Here is a 19,209-nt window from a genome sequence, read left to right as displayed (position 1 = left end):
AAAAGAACCATAGAAGACATTAGAGAAACCTAGATGACTTTCTAAATACAATACCAAAGGCATAATCCATAAAAAGCTGAACTTCATGGAAATTAAAACCGTGTGCTGCAAAAGACAATGCCATGGCTCATTAGAGGACAAGCCATAGACGGGGAGAAAATATTTGCAAAAGATCCATCTGATAAAAAGACTGCTATCCAAAATACACAAAAAACTCTCAAAACTCACAAGAAAACAAATAATCTAATTTTAAAAATGGTCCAAAGACTTTGACAGACAATTTATGATAAAGATGGAGCTACAGGCCCTGGCCAGTTGGCTCAGTGGATAGTGTCAGCCTGGTATGCAGATGTCCCAGCTTCGATCCTTGATCAAGGCACACATGAGAAGCAACTATCTGCTTCTCTTCCTCCTCCCCACTTCTCTCTCTCTTCTCCTCTCACAGCCAGTGGCTCAATTGGTTCAAGCACAGGCCCACAGCGCTGATAGCTCAGTTGGTCCAAGTGCCGGCTTCAGATACTGAGGATAGCTCAGTTGATAACAGCATCGGCCCCAGATGTGGGTTGCTGAATGGATCCCAGTTGGGGCGCATGCAGAAGTCTGTCTCTCTATCTCCCCTCCTCTCACTTAAAAAAACTGGACAAAGCCCTTAATAGACACCTCACCAAAGAAGATATACAGATGGCAAAGAAGCATATGAAAAAATCTCCAGGCCATAGGTCATTAGGGAAGTGCAAATTAAAACAATGAGATACCTCTATACTTATTTGAATGGCCAAAATCCAGAACGCTGACAGATGCTGGCCAGGGTGTAGAATAACAGAAACTCATTCATTCCTGATGGAAAGGGAAAATGGTATAGTCACTTTGAAAGACAGTTTGGTGGTTTCTAACAAACTTAAACATAATCTTACCATATGATCCAGCAATCATGCTATTTGGTATTTATCCAAAGAAGCTGCAAACTTATGTCCACACAAAAACCTTCCCACAGATGTTTATAGCAGCTTTATTTATAATTGCCAAAGCTTGGAAGCAACCAAGATGTCCTTCAGTAAGTGAATAGATAAACTGGTATATCCAGGCAGTGGAATATTATTCAGCACTAAAAAGAAATGAACTATCAAGCCATGAAAATATATGCAGAAAACTTCAATGCATACACCTAAGTAAAAGAGCCAGTTTGAAAAAGCTATATACTGTAAGGTCACATTTTCTAACTATATGACATTCTGGAAAAGGCAAAACTGTGGATAAAGTAAAAAGGTCAATAGTAGACAAAGGTGGTGTAGGGAGGAGGGATCAACAGGCGGAGCAAAGAGGATTTTTAGGGCAGTGAAAATACTCTGTGTTACTATAATTATGGATACATATTATAATACATTTGTCTGAACCTATAGAACTGGGGTCCCCAAACTACGGCCCGCAGGCCACATGCGGCCCCCTGAGGCCATTTATCCGGCCCCCTCCGCACTTCTGGAAGGGGCACCTCTTTCATTGTTGGTCAGTGAGAGGAGCATAGTTCCCATTGAAATACTGGTCAGTTTGTTGATTTAAATTTACTTGTTCTTTATTTTAAATATTGTATTTGTTCCCGTTTCGTTTTTTTACTTTAAAATAAGATATGTGCAGTGTGCATAGGGATTTGTTCATAGATTTTTTTTATAGTCCGGCCCTCCAACAGTCTGAGGGACAGTGAACTGGCCCCCTGTGTAAAAAGTTTGGGGACCCCTGCTATAGAATGTACAACACCAAAAGTGAACTCAGTGTAAACTATGGACTCTGCTTAATTATGATGTGTCGATGTCAGTTCATCAATTTTAACAAGATGTACCACCCTCTTGGGGGATGTTGATAATGACAAGAAAGGGGGAATATATAGGAATCTCTGCACTTCCCTCTCACTTTTGCTGTGGACCTAAAACTGCTCTAAAAAATAATAAAGTCTTTAGAAGAGAGAATCAGTCAGGCAAGACACTCAAGTCTGAGAGATTGGCCAGCGTAGGCCTGGATAGCAGCTGTATAAATTGAAACACAAAAGACTTCTCAAAAGCTGCACTAAATTAAATCTGTTACTACATCAGTGTACACAAATTATGTGATGCTGCTGCCATATTATTTTGATTTGTATTAATTTGTCTTATTGTACTCCAAATGGACAGTGGGAAAATGCCATTCTGATGATCCACACACTAATCTACACACATAAATTGAAGATTTTTAAAGGCCCCAAAAGTCTGTGCTGTTCCAATACTTCAATTTTGTACTTCATTTCACTACTTTCTTCTAAACTCAATTTTAGGAAGATACAACTATACTTTATAGACTACCTACTATAAGATTTAGTCGATATCATAATGTTCTAGAATCTGAATAATCTATTAGAATACCTTCTTAGATAGTATTTTAACAATTACTTACACTTCTGCCCCCAGGGGAAAAAAATGAGTTTTTCAAAGTGTTTAGAGTATTTATGATTATTTGAAGTCAACATAACCACAAGATTTCATTGTCTTCATAATTAACTAAAAGATGAAGCTGAGAACTGGATCACTTGGCCTTTTCTCTTATCTCCTCCCAGTTCAAAATGCTTGCATATCTTAACGGCCAGTACTCTTTAGTTCTGCAGTTGGGGTCAATGCATTCAAGCATCAGCACAATCTCCTTTGCAGTTTTAGCCTTTTTCCAGAAAATCGGCTTAGTCTGCCCACCATAACCTCTCTGCTTCCTGTCGTAAGGGCTGCTTTTCCTGGGCGTACAGAGATTCCTTGCCCTCTTGTCCTGTGTCACTTTGGGGGGTTAGTGCTTCTCACTTCTTACAGAAAGTCTGATGGGTTTTAGGAACATATACCATGTTTGTGTGCAGGGTTACTATTAGCAGGAAAGAAGCAATATCCGCCTGACCTGTGGTGGCGCAGTGGGTAAAGCGTTGACCTGGAAATGCTGAGGTCGCCGGTTCAAAACCCTGGGCTTGCCTGGTCAAGGCACATATGGGAGTTGATGCTTCCTGCTCCTCCCCCCTTCTCTCTCTCTCTCTCTCTCTCTCCCTCTTCTCTCTCTCCCCCTCTCTCTCCTTTCTAAAATGAATAAATAAATAAAAAAAAATAAAAAAAACATAAAATGGCTTTTAAAATTTAAAAAAAAAAAAAAAAGAAGCAATATCCCCCCACTTTTTCATTTTAACAGATCTCATTACATTGATAATATAATAAACTGCAATTATGCTCTTCTTAATGGCACACAGGGAGCCTTAATGCAGAAAGAAGAGTCAACTTAATAGCACAAGTAGAAAAGAAATTAGAAAAAGGCAAATTATTACTAATAGCCCTAAGAAGAATTGTTATATACAAGCAGGTTTTTTTTAAACAAGGCGTTGACTTAGGGTCCATAGCAGGCTGGAGGGCAGGGGACAGGTTTGGGCAGCCTTCTGAAATTAAAAGAAAATACTATGTATGTGTATTTGAGTATTTTTTCTGAAGCAAGATCTTTAAACATACCACAGCCTTCTTCAGATTTTTAATCAAATTTGTGAACAAACACTGGTTAAGAACCACTGTTTTAAAAAGAATTATCAAGACTTAAGAGTTTGGGAAGGAAAGTCTATTAACAGCAGTTCACATTTGTTGTTGAGCACCTACTGTCTGCCAGAATAGGTTAGGTAATTTCACATAATTATTTTTATTAATCTTCACAACAATACAGATAACTAAAAATCCAATGGATAATTTGTTCATTTATTCATTCATTCATTCATGTTTGTTGAGAGCCATCTATATCTCAGGTACTATTCTTGACACTAGTGAAAAATCACTAAAAACAAATTCCTTTCCTTGTGGAGCCTTCACTCTGGTCAAGGGGCAGATAAACAAGAAAAATTATATGAAGAAGCAAGGAACGATCAAGTAGTCATCAGTCTACTGATGAAATAAGTAATATCTAGGACCTCTGACCAACAGCATGGACAGCCCCATGGAGCTTAACAGAAATATAGAATCTCAGGCCCCACCCCATGGGCCTGAATAAAACAAAAAGCTGACCCTCCAGTGAGTAAGAGGTAACTCCTCTTGTATGACTGCCTTTAAGCTGGACATCAATTTCCTTCTGCCTTTGGACTCAAACAGAAACATCTGTTCTTCCTGGGTCTTGAACCTGCCAGCCTTTGAACGAGAACTATACTAACAGCTCCCCTGGTTCACCACTGACTCTCCTGGGTCTCTGTGTCTCCAGTTTGCAGATCTTGGGACTTGTCAGCCTCCATAACTGTATGAGCCAATTCCCCATAATCAGTCTCTTTCTAAATGTTATATACATCCTATTGGTTCTGTTTATCTGGAGAACCCTAATATATATGTCATAAAGCTTAATTGTACTGACACTGTTTCCATAGAAACAGAGTGATGATAACACAGGGGCTATGTGACCTTTGTGCTCTTAGCTGCTTTACATTGAAATGGATTTCTAATTCTACACATAGGTAGATAATTAAGAAAATCTTGGAGACATTCTTTTAGAGACTTCCACAAAATAGTGCACCAAACTGTTTCAACAGAAAGTAAGCATTTTCTCTTCAAGAAATGTTATTTTAAAGGTTTGGTTCATCCATAAGGTTTTTGTTTCAATAATGGAGGTGAAAATTTTTTGAGACTTCTCCAACTTCATACTCAAAATCAGTAAAGGTGTGATTTAAAGTGAAGAAACTTTATAATTTGTGAGTAAAATAGGATTCAGCTAAAAAACATTTTGTGATAATTTCTCAACTCAAAAATATCCTACAATTAAAGGAAAGAATTGAAGATAGACCAAGATGACACATGACTGTACAAATTTAAATAGTTTCCAAAGTAAGGAAAACTATGTTTTTTCATTGTTCATTCCTAAACAGTTGTATACCAAGAAATATTCAATACAATTTGTGACAAGGCATTATCCCTGTTTACTTCAATAGAATAATTAAGGAAGTTACATGAAATCAATAGACTACAAGAGTTCTTTATGTAACCCAGAAAAGCTCTAAGCTTTATGTTCATTTTCACAACTTAAAGTTTTCTTTGCAAACCTTGGATTAACTTGAATATTCATGAGTGACAAAATTCTGAAAGGTAAAGAAAAAGGAAACTTGGCCCTGGCTGGTTGGTTCAGTAGACAGTCAGCATATGAATGTCCCAGGCTCGATCCCCGGTCAGGGCACACAGCAGAAATGACCATCTGCTTCTCCCCCCTCCCCTCTCCCCGTCTCTCCCTCTTCTCCTCCTACAGCCAGTGGCTCGATTGGTTCGAGTGTCACCTGAGGCACTGAGAATAGCTCGACTGGTCTGAGCATTGGCCCCAGATGGGGGTTGCCGGGTGGATCCTGGTTGGGGCATATGTGAGAGTCTGTCTCTCTATCTCCCCTCCTCTCAATAAAAAAAGAAAAAAGAAAAAGAAAACTTAATAAATGCCTACTATGTACCCAGTATACAAACAGCACTTTCTATTCTTTTTTATTCTCAAAATAAAAAAAATTCTGTGGAAGATGTTATTATTCCTCACAAATGCGAAAACTAAAATACCTTATTAAAAGATTAGGAAATGTAAGTGAATGGCCAGGTCAGGATCTCAAGCTAAGGAACTCTAAACCCCTCAGGATGTTGCTCTCATTAAAACAACCATAATACTATACACAAGTGAAGGCTGTGGTCCCATTTGTCTGAGCCAGACAACAGAAAAATCAAAGCACAAACCTCTCTTAGGCCCTCTAATTTGAAGTACTCAACCTTCCCAGAGCAACCAATGACCCTCCCCTCCTGAGGCTCCTGGCCCTCAGGCTCGACAGAGCTCCGCCCTGCCTGTGCTCTAGGATCAACCCGCCTCAGCACTCTTCTGAAACCACCAGCAGCAACAGTTTTTCTATTAAAGGCCCACAACTGAAGTTAGAGGAAAGAAATTCCTTTCCAAATAAATCTAAAAGTCCTTATATTACACACAGTTGTCTTTTAAAATTTTTGACAAACTAAATTTATATACACCTCTTTGAGCATTGAAGATAAAATACTAATATACTTGGCACGAAATGAAGACATAGTGGCCTGACCCTCAAATATGAAGATGACACAAAATTGGGAGACAAATCAATACTGGATCATAATCATGATTCAAGATGATGTTGATGTGCTATAAAAACTGAATGAAACTATTGGCATAAAATTTAACTAAAGCATATTTAGATTTAAAAATTAATTATACTGAAATGAACCAATTGAAAACCTATTTAACAGAAGAATTCAATATGCAACAAATAAAGCATCTATACAGTGCAAAGCTCTGTGCTAAAAACTTTGAACACAATCAGTGGTGAGTACTGTAATTACACTCAAAATAATATTGTATGTCAACTGTAATTGAAAAATAAAATAATATTTAAAGCAAAAAAAGAATACTGGCAGAACACTGGGGGAGATACCAACAATTGGATAAACAACTATAATAAAAAGGGGTTCAGTAGTCAGACCAAGTGGTGGCGCAGTGGATAGAGCGTTGGACTGGGATGTGGAGGACCCAGGTTTGAGAACTCGAGGTCGCCAGATTGAGCACGGGCTCATCTGGTTTGAGCAAGGCTCACCAGCTTGAGCCCAAGGTCACTGGCTCGAGCAAGGGATCACTTGGTCTGCTGTAGTCCCCCAATCAAGGCACATATGAGAAATCAATCAATGAACAACTAAGGAGCTGCAACAAAAAATTGATGTTTCTCATCTCTCTCCCTTCCTGTCTGTCTGTCCCTCTCTCTGACTCTCTCTGTCTCTGCTACAAAAAAACAAAATTAAAAATTTTTAAATGGGGTTCATAGGAAAGGGAAAAGGAGAATGCTATGAGATCACCAAACCAAAGCTGAGAAACACAGGCTAGGGAGTTAAGAAAGGGTACTCAGAGCAAATGATGCTTCAATTGAAACAGAAGGATGAACAGGAGTTTGCCAGGGAAAGGAGGGAAAGAAATGCATTAGCCTGAGAGAAGGCTCTGAAACACAAGAGTATGGCACACTAAAGAAAATGAAACAAGTTCAGTATGGCTGAGATATGAAGTGGAAGGCAGAGAGGCAGGTGCAAGAGTGGGCTGAAATATAAAGGAATCAGGTAACACAGTGCCTTGCAAAAAGATGCAGTTGAACTTAATCCTGAAGACAAGAAGAAGCCACTTATGAGTTTTAAAGAATGTAGTGGCTTAATTATGCCACTTCCCAAGCAAAGAAGGATACTGGAGAAAATATCTTAATCTTTCTTCATACTACCAATAACCATTGGGAAATATAATAATAAAAGAAAAAGATCCTACTTACAGTTACAACAGAAAGTTTAGAACAAAGAATAATAATATTAACAATCAATTTGTAAGACCTATATAAAAATACTAATATTCTTCTCAAATGCATAAGTGAAAATTTGGGAAAATAGACATACAATGTTATTGGAAAGAAAGACACCATGTAATAACACTGCCAATTCTTTACAAATTAATTTACAGATTAAATACAGCTCCAAATCCAAAGTCCTTAGAAATTTCTAATCCAAAGTCCTTAGAAAATCATGAAGAAGCAAAGTAATGAGTGGGATCTTGCCTACCAAATGTGAAAACAAATCTAAAACACTGATCAAAAGACCAATGAGTAGATATTCCAAAAAGAAGTCTTTATGGAATAACTTAATATAAAATAAACAGGAAAGCAGATCAAATCTTATCATCATTCTTTTATTACTACTTTTTATCACTAAACTTGTAAATTATGTATTTGTTATTCATTTTATGTCTATTCCTGTCAACCAAAATGCAAGCTGCAAGCAAGAAAGGATCAGGCAGGCCTGTTTAATTCACTGCATACCTGGCACCTACAATGCCTCACGTATGATAGGCACAAAATAAGTATTTTTTGAATACATGAATAAAGCAATAGGAGGCAATAGATTGTTCAACAAGAGACATTTGGACAACTGGAAGACAATTTAAAAATTAGATCATCCCCTCATAAGACACACTAAAGTAATTTCCAGGTGGTTTTAAATTATAAATATATTTAAAAGTTCAAACCAAAAAAAAAGTTTACCAGAATATTTATCAAGTTCAGAGATCTGCAAACCATAGCTTGTAAGGCAAATCAGCCATGTTCACTAGTTTATCTATTGTCTATGGCTGCTTTCAAATTATAATACGAGAGTTGAATATTTGCAAAGGAGACTATGCATGTCCTGGCAGAGATTATCTGGACCTTTTACAGAAAAAGGGTGTCAGACCCCCATCTACTCTCTTAAAGGTGTAGGCTTTCTAAACCCAATCCTTCTGGACATCCCATCACCTGTGAAACTCAGACTTAAGGAATTCCAATTAAATCCCAGTAAGAATGAATATTATAAATCAAAGTTCTACAGCTTTCTTTGAAACATCATGAATAAAGGAGTAATCTGTATTTTCTAAGACCCTCTAGATGTTCAGAATATCCAGGGAAAAGGTAGTTATGTCCAGAATAAAACTCATTCCTGCTTATCTACAAGAGGCCCTTTGCATAGAGTTAGAAAAATCAAAACTGCATTTTCTAGAATTCAAATCACTGAAATCAACAGCCCTTTGCCATTGTTAATATAAGTGAGTCCTCAACCAGTTAAAATGGTTTTAGGTAATTCTGTATAGAGGTGAGTTCACTCCATTTCTATTCACTGACTGGAATCCACAACTCTAGCATTTCAGTATTAATATTTCAATTACTCCTAGCAGAGCCCCACATTTATACCACATTTTTTATAGTTTTCAAAGGACTTTCTCATATAATAACCTATTTGAACCTCAAAAATGACATGTAAGAAAGGTATTTAGGATAATTAATCCAATTCTACAAATGAGGAAATACCAAATTAAATGACTGACCCAGTCCTATGAAATGAAACCAATATCACAATCTATTCTTTCCGTGTCACATTTTATTGTTCCTCTGTTATCCCATATGTTTACTAGTCCTAAAATAAAGCCGATCAAAATTCTTCAAGGTAACAGTTATGGAATAAAAGAAGCTTCACTTCTTCACAAAAAGAAAGAACACTGTTGCCAAAAAGAACACATACTCAGATAAATGAAATTACACTATATAAGAAACTGAGGTTTCCAGCCTTGGCTGGGTAGCTTGGCTTGTTAGGGCTTGGTCCCGACACACCGACACACCGACACACCGCGGTTGCAGGTTCTATTCTGGTCAGAGCACAAACAAGAATCAACCAATGAATGCACAAATAGGTAAAAAAAAAAAAAGGGGGGGGGGTCTATGTTTCTCTCTCCTCCCTAATCCACCCTTCCTCTCTCTCTCTCTCTCTCTCTCTCTAAAATAAAATAAAAAAATTTTAATTAAATTAAAAAAGAAATTGAGATTTCCAGTTTAAAATGTTTACCCAACTGCTTTGAGAAAAATGCACAATCAGGGAAAGCACGTTTAATATTTCTAAAGGGCTGGATTAAAATTTCAGCTGTAAACTTCATTACTGTAATTAAATTTTGAATGCATATTTATTAAACATCCATTCAAATACTGTGCTCATAATTATTCATGAGTTACTTGTACATGTGTTGATTTTAACAAACTGTAAACAGTAGCCACTGACCAGACAGAAGCCCATACTAAGGTCATAGGCAGCCTATTTATGCTCTATTATGTTCTAATCATACCCAAAAATAAATATTCAGCTGCTTTTTTAAGAACTGCAATGGTCATCAATGACCCAAAAAGTCAGACTTACCGGTGACATAAAAGACTTATGTTTAATTCAGTAATGAAAAACAAAATACAGAATACAAGAAAAGCAAATCTTTATAAAACTCTTTCTTTAGAAAAACAACATATGACATCATCAAAGAATGCATCTCAAGATGATTTACTTTATTTATAAAAGACTAATTTAGGAGCTTTTAAAGGATATTTTTGATTTAAAGAGAAAAATATATGAATATTAAAACTAAAAAAAAGAAAACTAAATGTTTGCTGGTTATCATTCTTTTCCTTTAGAAATTAGTTAATTTTAAAAGTAACAATATGTATAACTTTACAAAAAAAATAGTACTTTAAATTTCATGAAAACAAATCAGTAAAATACTGCCTAAATGTCTGAATAAAGCTATTCTGAAGTAATTATAGGCATGGCTTAGCATACTGAGTAACTCCTTAACATTCACCCGGTTTATACACTATTTAATAATGAGATCTACGGTAGAGGATCTATTTTTCTCAAAAGATAAAGAAAAATAACATCAATTCGTTATTTTCATTTATTTTAAATTTTATACCCTCACATCCATAAATAAATGAGACTTTTTAAAAAATATTATTGATTTTAGAGAGAGAGATGTCAATTTGATGTTCCACTTAATTATGCATTCATTGGTTGATTCTCATATGTGCCCTGACGAGTGGTCAAACCATCAGCCTTGGCATATCAAGACAATGCCCTCACCGACTGAGCTACCTGGCCAGGACCATAAATGAAAATCTTATAATGGAATCTTACAGCCTGACCAGGCAGTGGTGCAGTGGATAGAGCATCAGACTGGGACACAGAGGACCCAATTTTGAAACCCCGAGGTTGCCAGCTTTAGTGCAGGCTCTTTTAGCTTGAGCATGGGATCACCAGCTTGAGCACGAGGTCAGCCAGCTTGAGCATGGGATCATAGACATGACCTCTTGGTCACTGGCTTGAGCCCAAAAGTCACTGGCTTGAAGCCCAAGGTCGCTGGCTCTGCCGGAGCCCCCCAGACAAGGCACATATGAGAAAGCAATCAATGAACAATTAAAGAGCCACAGTGGGTCCTGGCCGATTGGCTCAGTGGTAGAGCGTCAGCCTGGCATGCAAGGGGTCCCGGGTTCGATTCCCGGCCAGGGCACACAGGAGAAGCGCCCATCTGCTTCTCCACCCCTCCCCCTCTCCTTCCTCTCTGTCTCTCTCTTCCCCTCCCGCAGCCAAGGCTCCACTGGAGCAAAGATGGCTCGGGCACTGGGGATGGCTCCTTGGCCTCTGCCCCAGGCGCTAGAGTGGCTCTGGTCGCAGCAGAGCGACGCCCCGGAGGGGCAGAGCATCGCCCCCTGGTGGGCAGAGCGTCGCCCCGTGGTGGGCGTGCCGGGTGGATCCCGGTCGGGCGCATGCGGGAGTCTGTCTGACCGTCTCTCCCCATTTCCAGCTTCGGAAAAATACAAAAAAAAAAAAAAAAAAAAGAGCTACAGTGAAGAACTGATGCTTCTCATCTCTCTCCCTTCCTGTCTGTCTGTCCCTATCTGTCCCTCTTTCTGACTCTCTGTCTCACACACACACACACAAAGGAATCTTACAGGAGTTAGTTATACTTAGGATATAAATTGCAGTATAAAACTATGAAGGAACTAAAAATTGTTGAAAAACTACCACAACTGTTCAAAAATATAGATATATAATGTATTTAAAAAGTAACTCCTAGGATAAGCTGAGTGGAGAGAAGAAATAAGAAGGGACAATCAGGACTGCGAAAGAGATTATTTTTAAAAAGATCCTGGATATTAAAGTATCAGGTACCTCCAGTAGGACAGGTATAGAAATGGAACCTCAATGAGGACCTTAGGCAAGTAAGACAAATCACAGCAGGAACAGACATATCCAAAAGGCTCTGAAGAGAAAAATTGTTACAAATCATAGTCAAAGCTCAGAGAAAGTATGAATGACCTAGGAAAACAAGTGTTAGATATATCCAAGTTGAGGCTAGATGATCTTTTTTCTTTTCTTTTTGTAACAGACAGAGAGAGGGATAGACAGGGACAGGCAGACAGGAAGGGAGAGAGATGAGAAGCATCAATTCTTCTTGCAGCACCTTAGTTGTTCATTGACTGCTTTTTTATATGTGCCTTCACCAGGGGGCTACGGCTACAGCAAAGCAAGTGACACTTGCTCAAACCAGCGACCTTTGGGCTTAAGCCAGCAACCATGGGGTCATGTCTATGATCCCACGCCCAAGCCAGTGACCCTAGGCTCAAGCTGGTGAGCCCATGCTCAGGCCAGCAAGTTTGGGGTTTCAAACCTGGGTCCTCCATGTCCCAATCCGACGCTATATCCACTGTGCCACCACCTGGTCAGGCGAAGTTAGATGACCTTTTGTTAGAGAATTTATAGAGCAACTTACTACACTGGGCCCAAAGACTGAACTACTAGTTTCTTTAGACCCTTAACATCCATTATTTCTGTGGGGCTTTTTGTGAAAAGAAAAATCATAAATAGTTATACTGTATTAAAATATCTATCATTTACATAAACAGAACAAAGCTCTGACATATGAAGCAGTTATAATTAACAATAAATAAATAATCCATTTTCTTTCCACCACTTCTACTCTTAGACCCATCCAATTTCATCTGTCCCACCCTCCACTCTAGAACTACATCTAAGGCACTAAGCTTATACAATAAGTTGTGCTATGCTTTAAAAAAATTAATTGAAAGAAACCATTATGATGAAGTTAAGTGTAAATATTATTTTTTTTAAGTGAAAAGAGGGGAGATAGACTACCACATGCTCCATGACTGGGATCCCACTGGCAACCCCCATCTGGGACCAATGCTCAAATCAACTGAGCTATTTTTAGCACCTGATACTAAAGTGCTCAGACCAACTAAGCCATCCTCAGCACCGACCCCACACTGGAACCAGTACAGCCACTGGCTGCAAGAGGGGAAGAGGGAAAGAAGGCAAAGGGATGGAGAGAAAAACAGATGGTCACTTCTCTTATGTGCCCTGACTAGGAGTCAAACCTGGGATGTCCATATCCACTGAGCCAACCAGCCAGGGCCAGTTTTTCTAATATAATAATAAATGTTAATGGAGATCTAAGAAACATGAAGTTTCATATAAGGGTATTCATCTAATTGGGTAATAACCACCCAAAGCCCATTTTCTATGAATTAATTATACCAATTCACATGGCTGAAGTGGAATTAGTTCTACTCACTAAATACCTAACTGAGTTCTTTATACTTGTTCTAAAGAAGAGATTGTAGATCTAAAGGTAAATATGGGGTTAGGGTTAGGGTTAGGGTTAGGGTAAGAAAATAAAAATTAAAAAAAAGTAAAGGTAAATATGAATTATTATTTAACAAAGATACCTAAAAATATAACACTGAGATACAGAACATATACTGTAATAATAAGAAACCACAGGATATAACTTTCATATTAATTTGCCTCTATGAAATAAACTTAAAATCTAAGACTAGCTTAAATAAAATAGAATTTCAGATATGCTAATGTTCAGTTTCAGAAAACCTAGAAACATTTTCCTCTTTGGCTTCTCCCCTAGTTTTCTTGTGACCTAACTGCTCTTCAACAAGGTCACATTCTTCTGCTCAGAAAATGTCAGTTGTTCTCAATGGCTCGTCCTCAGCCTTTTCTCCTTTTCACTCTACAGATTTTTCCAGGCTAGTTCTTCCATTCTCATGGCTCTCAACACCTTAAATTTCCTTTTTCAGTCTCAGATATCCACATTTCCTATAACTAATTAGACTTATTTACCTGGAACCCTCATAAATACCTCAAATTTAACAAATTCAAATGGGATCTCCCCCTAACACACCTCTGGCCTTAATGTTTTGTGTTACCCTTGAAGGATGGTGATGTCATTAAATTATCCAAACTAGGAAACCTAAACTGATCTTAACTCCTGTTTTTCCTTGTCTCCCCCAAAGCCTATCAACTCTACCAAAGCGGTATCCCTGAATCCCCTCCCTTACTGCCCTTGACCTCCACTTTCCACTGCAGTAATTCAGGCCCTAAGAGACCCTCCCCTGAACTACTACAACTTCCTTCTAACTAATCACCCAGCTTCCAATATTCCCCTATCCAGGCATTCCCAACCTGTTTTTCAGGCTGCCACAAGAATAATCATGCTAAAACAGAGCTGATCACTTCACTCCTTAAGAAACCTCCAACAGCATACTACTGAGCTTAGACACCATACAGGACTCTTCTAACCAGATCCCAGCCCACCTTCAAAGTTTCATCTCTAGCTGCTCTCACTGATGGTCCATAAGCCAATAAGAGCTATATAAAGCACACTTCTAGGCATTTGCTTAAAAAAACCTCCCAGTCCAAGCAGAGTTGCTTTCCCTTCTGTAGTCCTACAACACTTCCGATAGGTATTAATGTCCATTGCAATGGTAAGGAGATAGTAAAACATCGTGCTTAAGTTTGTGGTTCTGGAGCAAAAATGCTTGGGTTCAAATCCCAGCTGGGTGGCCATACCTGTTTATTCATTTATGAAATAAAGATAATTTTATATATTGAGTTTTGTTTTTTGTTTTTTTTTAAAGCATTTTTTCTGAAGCGGGAAACAGGGAGAGACAGACTCCCGCATGCAACCGACCGGGATCCACCCGGCACGCCCACCAGGGGCAACGCTCTGCCCACCAGGGGGCGATGCTCTGCCCATCCTGGGCGTCGCCATGTTGCGACCAGAGCCACTCTAGCGCCTGGGGCAGAGGCCAAGGAGCCATCCCCAGCGCCCAGGCCATCTTTGCTCCAATGGAGCCTTGGCTGCGGGAGGGGAAGAGAGAGACAGAGAGGAAGGCGCGGCGGAGGGGTGGAAAAGCAAATGGGCGCTTCTCCTGTGTGCCCTGGCTGGAAATCGAACCTGGGTCCTCAGCATGCTAGGCCAACGCTCTACCGCTGAGCCAACCGGCCAGAGCCTATATTGAGTTTTTATAAAGATTGAATTATGAGAGAAAGAAACTACTAGCAGACTGCCTGGAACAAAAAAATATACTGCTCACAAAAATTACGGGATATTTTATCACTTCATACTCATTTTGAACTATCCCTAATTTTTGTGAGCAGTATAAATGTCAGCTATTGTAATTTTATCTCCCTTCCAAGAATGTGAGCTATTCAAGGACTGAAACTAAATTTCATTCACTTTCCCCACATACACACACTTAATACCAGGCTTCAACTGAATTAGCAATTTTAAGGCATTTAATACCCACATCAGAGCCACTTTTGATTACTAATAAAATGCTTCTCCTTAGTGGCAGTTAAATAACTGTTAAATTAAATGGAGATAACATAGAACTAAAAAAAAAACAGGCACCCTGTTAAATTTAATTTTTTAAATAAAACAAAAGAAAGAAAACATGCAGTGAAATCAAAATTGAGCATATATACTTAAGTCAAATAATTAAAAATTTCACTTTCAATTTTTTAATAATCTTACTAATGAAAATAAACATATACCAAGTTGGAATTCATAATGTATTTCCTATGAAGTTTAAAGTTAGGCAATCAGATAGGTGATTTGGATGAACAGCATTTTAGCACCTTTAAAGTTTTTATAGTACCACTTTCCAAAATGTCTTGGAGCCAGAGCTGGCATTAAAGCTTAGATGAGGTATAAAAACAAAGTTAAGAACATTAAAAAAAAAATCCTCTTCCTTTTCCCTCTTTCTTTTCCTTTGTCTATCTCCTTGTTGTAACATTAAGCCAATGCTTCCCTCGTATTATACTGCAGGAAATAGTACACTTGAAAAGATGAGGCCCTGGCTGGTTGGCTCATGGCAGAATGTGAGCCTAGCATATAGATGTCCCAGGTTCGATTCCCAGTCAGGGCACACAGAAGCACCTATCTTCTTCTCCACACCTTCCCCCCTCTCACTTCTCTCTCTCTCTCACTCTCTCTCACTTCCCCTCCTGCAGCCATGGCTCTATTGGAGCAAGTTGGTCCTGGGCGCTGAGGATGGCTCCATGGCCTCCAACTCAAGCACTAAGAAGAGCTCGGTTGCTGAGCAACAGAGCAACACCCCAGATGGTCAGAGCATCACCTCCTAGTGGGTTTGTCAGGTGGGTGAATCCCAGTTGGGGTGCATGCAGGAGTTTGTCTCTGCCTCTCCTCCTTTCACTGAATAAAAAATAAAAAAAAAAAGATAAAAAGATAAAGATAAAATATAAATAGTAAATAATCAAAAAAAGCATAGAAAAACTTGTAACAGACTAAATACTAAATAACATTTCATTTCAACTTAAATTTTCCTTTTATTTAAAGAGGGGAAGGGAGCATCTTCATAACTGCATCTTCATAAAATTTCCACACTCAGCTAAATTTTGAGTATAGGAGGTAATAAGAGTATAAGTTAAAAGCATGTAAGTCCAAGTATAGCCTTTACTTGAACCAACAAGTTCTGCCATTTGATTAGCCATATAACTTTTTTTGAGAGAGAGAGAGAGAAAGAGAGAGAGAAAGAGAGAGAGGCATGTTAGCCATATAACTTTTGCAACCTTGGATTCATCATCCCCAAAATGAGGACAATGAGAATTAGGTGAGATAATGTATGTAGAAAGCCATCAGCTTATTTCATGACACAGAATAAGCAATCAATAAATCTTATATGTCATTATGATGCAGTTCCTTAAATCTTACTTCTCATAAATTATAGTACAAGTACATGTATAGAATTGAATTCTATTTTAACCATTTAAACATAAGATAGTTCTAGCCTTACTGATAGAAAAAACTCTCCAAAAGATACTAAATAAAAAAATAAAAGAAAGGAATAAAATAGTATATACAGTATTTTCCACTTTTATTTTATTTATTTATTTATTTATATTAGCGAGAGTGAGAGACAGGGACAGACAGACAGGAACGAAGAGCAATGAGAAGTATCAATTCTTCATTGCAGCACCTTAGTTGTTTATTGATTGCTTTCTCATATGTGTCTTAATGGGGGGGAGCAGGGGTTACAGCATAGCAAGAGGCCCCTTGCTCAAGCCAGAGACCTTGGGCTTCAAGCCAGTGACCATGAGGTAATGTCTATGATTCCACCCCCAAGCCAGTGACCCCATGTTCAAGCCTGCGACCTCATGCTCAAGGCAGTGTTCCTGCACTATAGCCAGCGGCCTTCAGGTTTCAAACCTGGGTTCTCAGCATCCCAGTCCAATGTGCTATACACTGCGCCACTGCCTGGTTAGGACACTTATTTTTTAATACAGATATTTATATACATATATGTTTGTATATACACAGAATGTCTCTGGAAGAATACATAAGCAACCATTATTAAAGGTTGCCTGTGGGGGGAAAACTAAGTGGCCAGCAGACAGGAGTGAAAGAGAGTCTTATATTTACTGTATTCCTTTTTGTACCTTTATATTTTGTATCATTTGCTTGTGCTACCAAAATATTCTACTATAAAGTGGATTTTTCTAAACTTTGCATAACAACCTTTTGAGTTAATCTAGTTCTAATATTCAAAGACTGATACGAGTTTTAACTAAGTTAGCCACTGAGATCAATTAAGATAAATGAGAGGGTGCTTGGAAATAAGAAAAAACACAAATATATAAATAGAAAAGACAAGAATAATGTCATTCACTCAAAAAAACACATCTGCCCATAAACATTGTGCTAAATGAGGAAACAATGACACCTGGTCCTTGCCTTTGAATAGCCCACAGTTTAGTGGGAATATAGGAACAGAAAAGTAAAATTAGCACTCCTGTGGCCTTGGTTACTCAAAATATATGTGCATTCATTCATGAAAACATAATTAAATGAATGAAGCAAGCCCGGAGACAATATATAGCCCCACTAAAGCCTCTAGTGACTTGAAAAGAATCGAAGAATCTATCCCTCAATCTGCGAATGCTTGTCGACGTGTGTTCCCAGGATCCCAAGAACCAGAGGTCCCCCAAGGGTCCCGGGCGTGGCTTTTAGATACAGTGCCTAGTCACCAGCCGGGGCAGCCTGGGAAGGGGCTGGATGGAAGAGTCCCCCAGGCCCAGCCCTATAAGCATCCCTCCTAGCCAGGCACTCCCACACCTGGGCTCACCAGGTCTCAGCTCTTTAACAGCCAGGTGAGAACTCTGGGTCGACCTCAAAATGATACTCTGGACTAGCTCCCTAGGGCTCAGGGCTTCTTCACAGACAGGAACTAATAAAAGGGCAAGAGAGCCCGAAAAACGTGAAACCAGGAGGCAGCTGGGGGAGATGGAGAAGGGAGGGTGACTGACCCGAGGCTTCCCGGGTCGTATGCAGTCGACTCGGCCTACTCATGGCACAGTCACTGACCTTTCCAAAAGGGGCTCCCAGGGGCGGTGGCTGGAGGGGTGAGAGCAGCAGCCCAGGCTCCGCACCCAACACATCTCCCTCTTAACCGGCTCTGTACTAACCGCAGGGTAACCAAGGGCGACCAGGAGGCTGCCATCTTGAGCTCCGTACAAGGGGAGGGAGAGGAAAACTTTATTGAAACCCAGAGAGAGACGGTGGCACACACAAATCCAACCGTGCTTACGGAAGGCTCCGCCCGAGAGAACGAAAGGGCACAGCCTAGGAACGCGACCTCTTCTAGCGAGGGGGGCTGAACTTCCGTTCCCTTCAGTCCTTTTGGACGCTGCCAGTCGGGACTACGAATCCGAGCATGCAGCGCGGTGGTGCCGGGAGCGGAACGGAGCGGGGGCAGGGCGGGCCTCTCTAGGTTGGTGGGAGGAGCAATTCTGCCACGCCCCCTCCCCCCCCCCCTCACCCTCCCGCTCTAGATGGCAGAGGAGCCCAGAAAGTTTTCGGGGAATTGGAACTAGAGTAAGGAGGTGTAATCACCTCTGAACCTTTTCAGTTAGCGTACCTGACCGAGATTCTGAAACTAAAGTAAAACGTAGATGACTCAGTGGGCCCTCATATTTTAAGGAAATATTATTAACTGATCACACCTCCCTAAATGGCATCCCAGATATTTTATTTTATTTATTTTTTGCCTCCAGTGCTCAACTCATCTTTAGCAGAGTACCTGAAGTGTGCTCCTACCATATTTGTTTTCTGTATTAGAATAATATAAATCATTTTCAATGACATATGTTCAAATGTTCTGAAAGAATTTACAAGTGACATTGGAAAGCCAATGGCCGGAGATGAACATTGAGTGGAGGAAGTGGCCATAATAAAAATAAGTGATCTGCCCTAATTTTATTTAACAAAAAATGTTTGAAACACTTATCTTAAGTATACTGAAAATATACTTAGAAGAGGCTGGCAATCCAACAGGAGAGGTGAAGAAAGAGACAAAACATTCTACCAAGTGTTGTGGAATCAATGAAAGAGCACTTTGAGAAATCTGGAAGCCCTTCTAGACACTTGAGTTTCAACAGGAGATGAAGACCTTCCAAGAACAGGATTTAGAGTGAGTGAGGCAGGCAAGAAGGTCTG

At 39.4% G+C, this 19,209-nt stretch overlaps 1 protein-coding gene across 3 annotated transcripts in view; it reads right to left on the bottom strand.

Annotated features, from left to right (window-relative positions):
* The window catches only part of AFG1L (AFG1 like ATPase), a 244,127-nt gene extending 225,702 nt beyond the window's left edge, over positions 1-18,425 (bottom strand). The window contains exon 1 of one of the 3 annotated variants that reach the window (XM_066248232.1): positions 18,302-18,425. Coding sequence is in view for 1 of the 3 variants with exons in the window: in XM_066248230.1 (XP_066104327.1) it covers positions 18,079-18,214 (136 nt within the window). In the remaining 2 variants the exon portion in view is untranslated. Of the gene's footprint in view, positions 1-18,078 lie in introns of all 3 variants that reach the window. The other 2 variants (XM_066248231.1, XM_066248230.1) reach the window with 2 other exon arrangements.
* Positions 18,426-19,209: the final 784 nt, after the last annotated feature.

Source organism: Saccopteryx bilineata, chromosome 12 (assembly GCF_036850765.1).
Source record: "Saccopteryx bilineata isolate mSacBil1 chromosome 12, mSacBil1_pri_phased_curated, whole genome shotgun sequence".
Taxonomy (NCBI): Eukaryota; Metazoa; Chordata; class Mammalia; order Chiroptera; family Emballonuridae; genus Saccopteryx; species Saccopteryx bilineata.
Note: the sequence above shows the minus strand (reverse complement) of the source record. Positions and strands in the feature narration are given on the sequence as shown.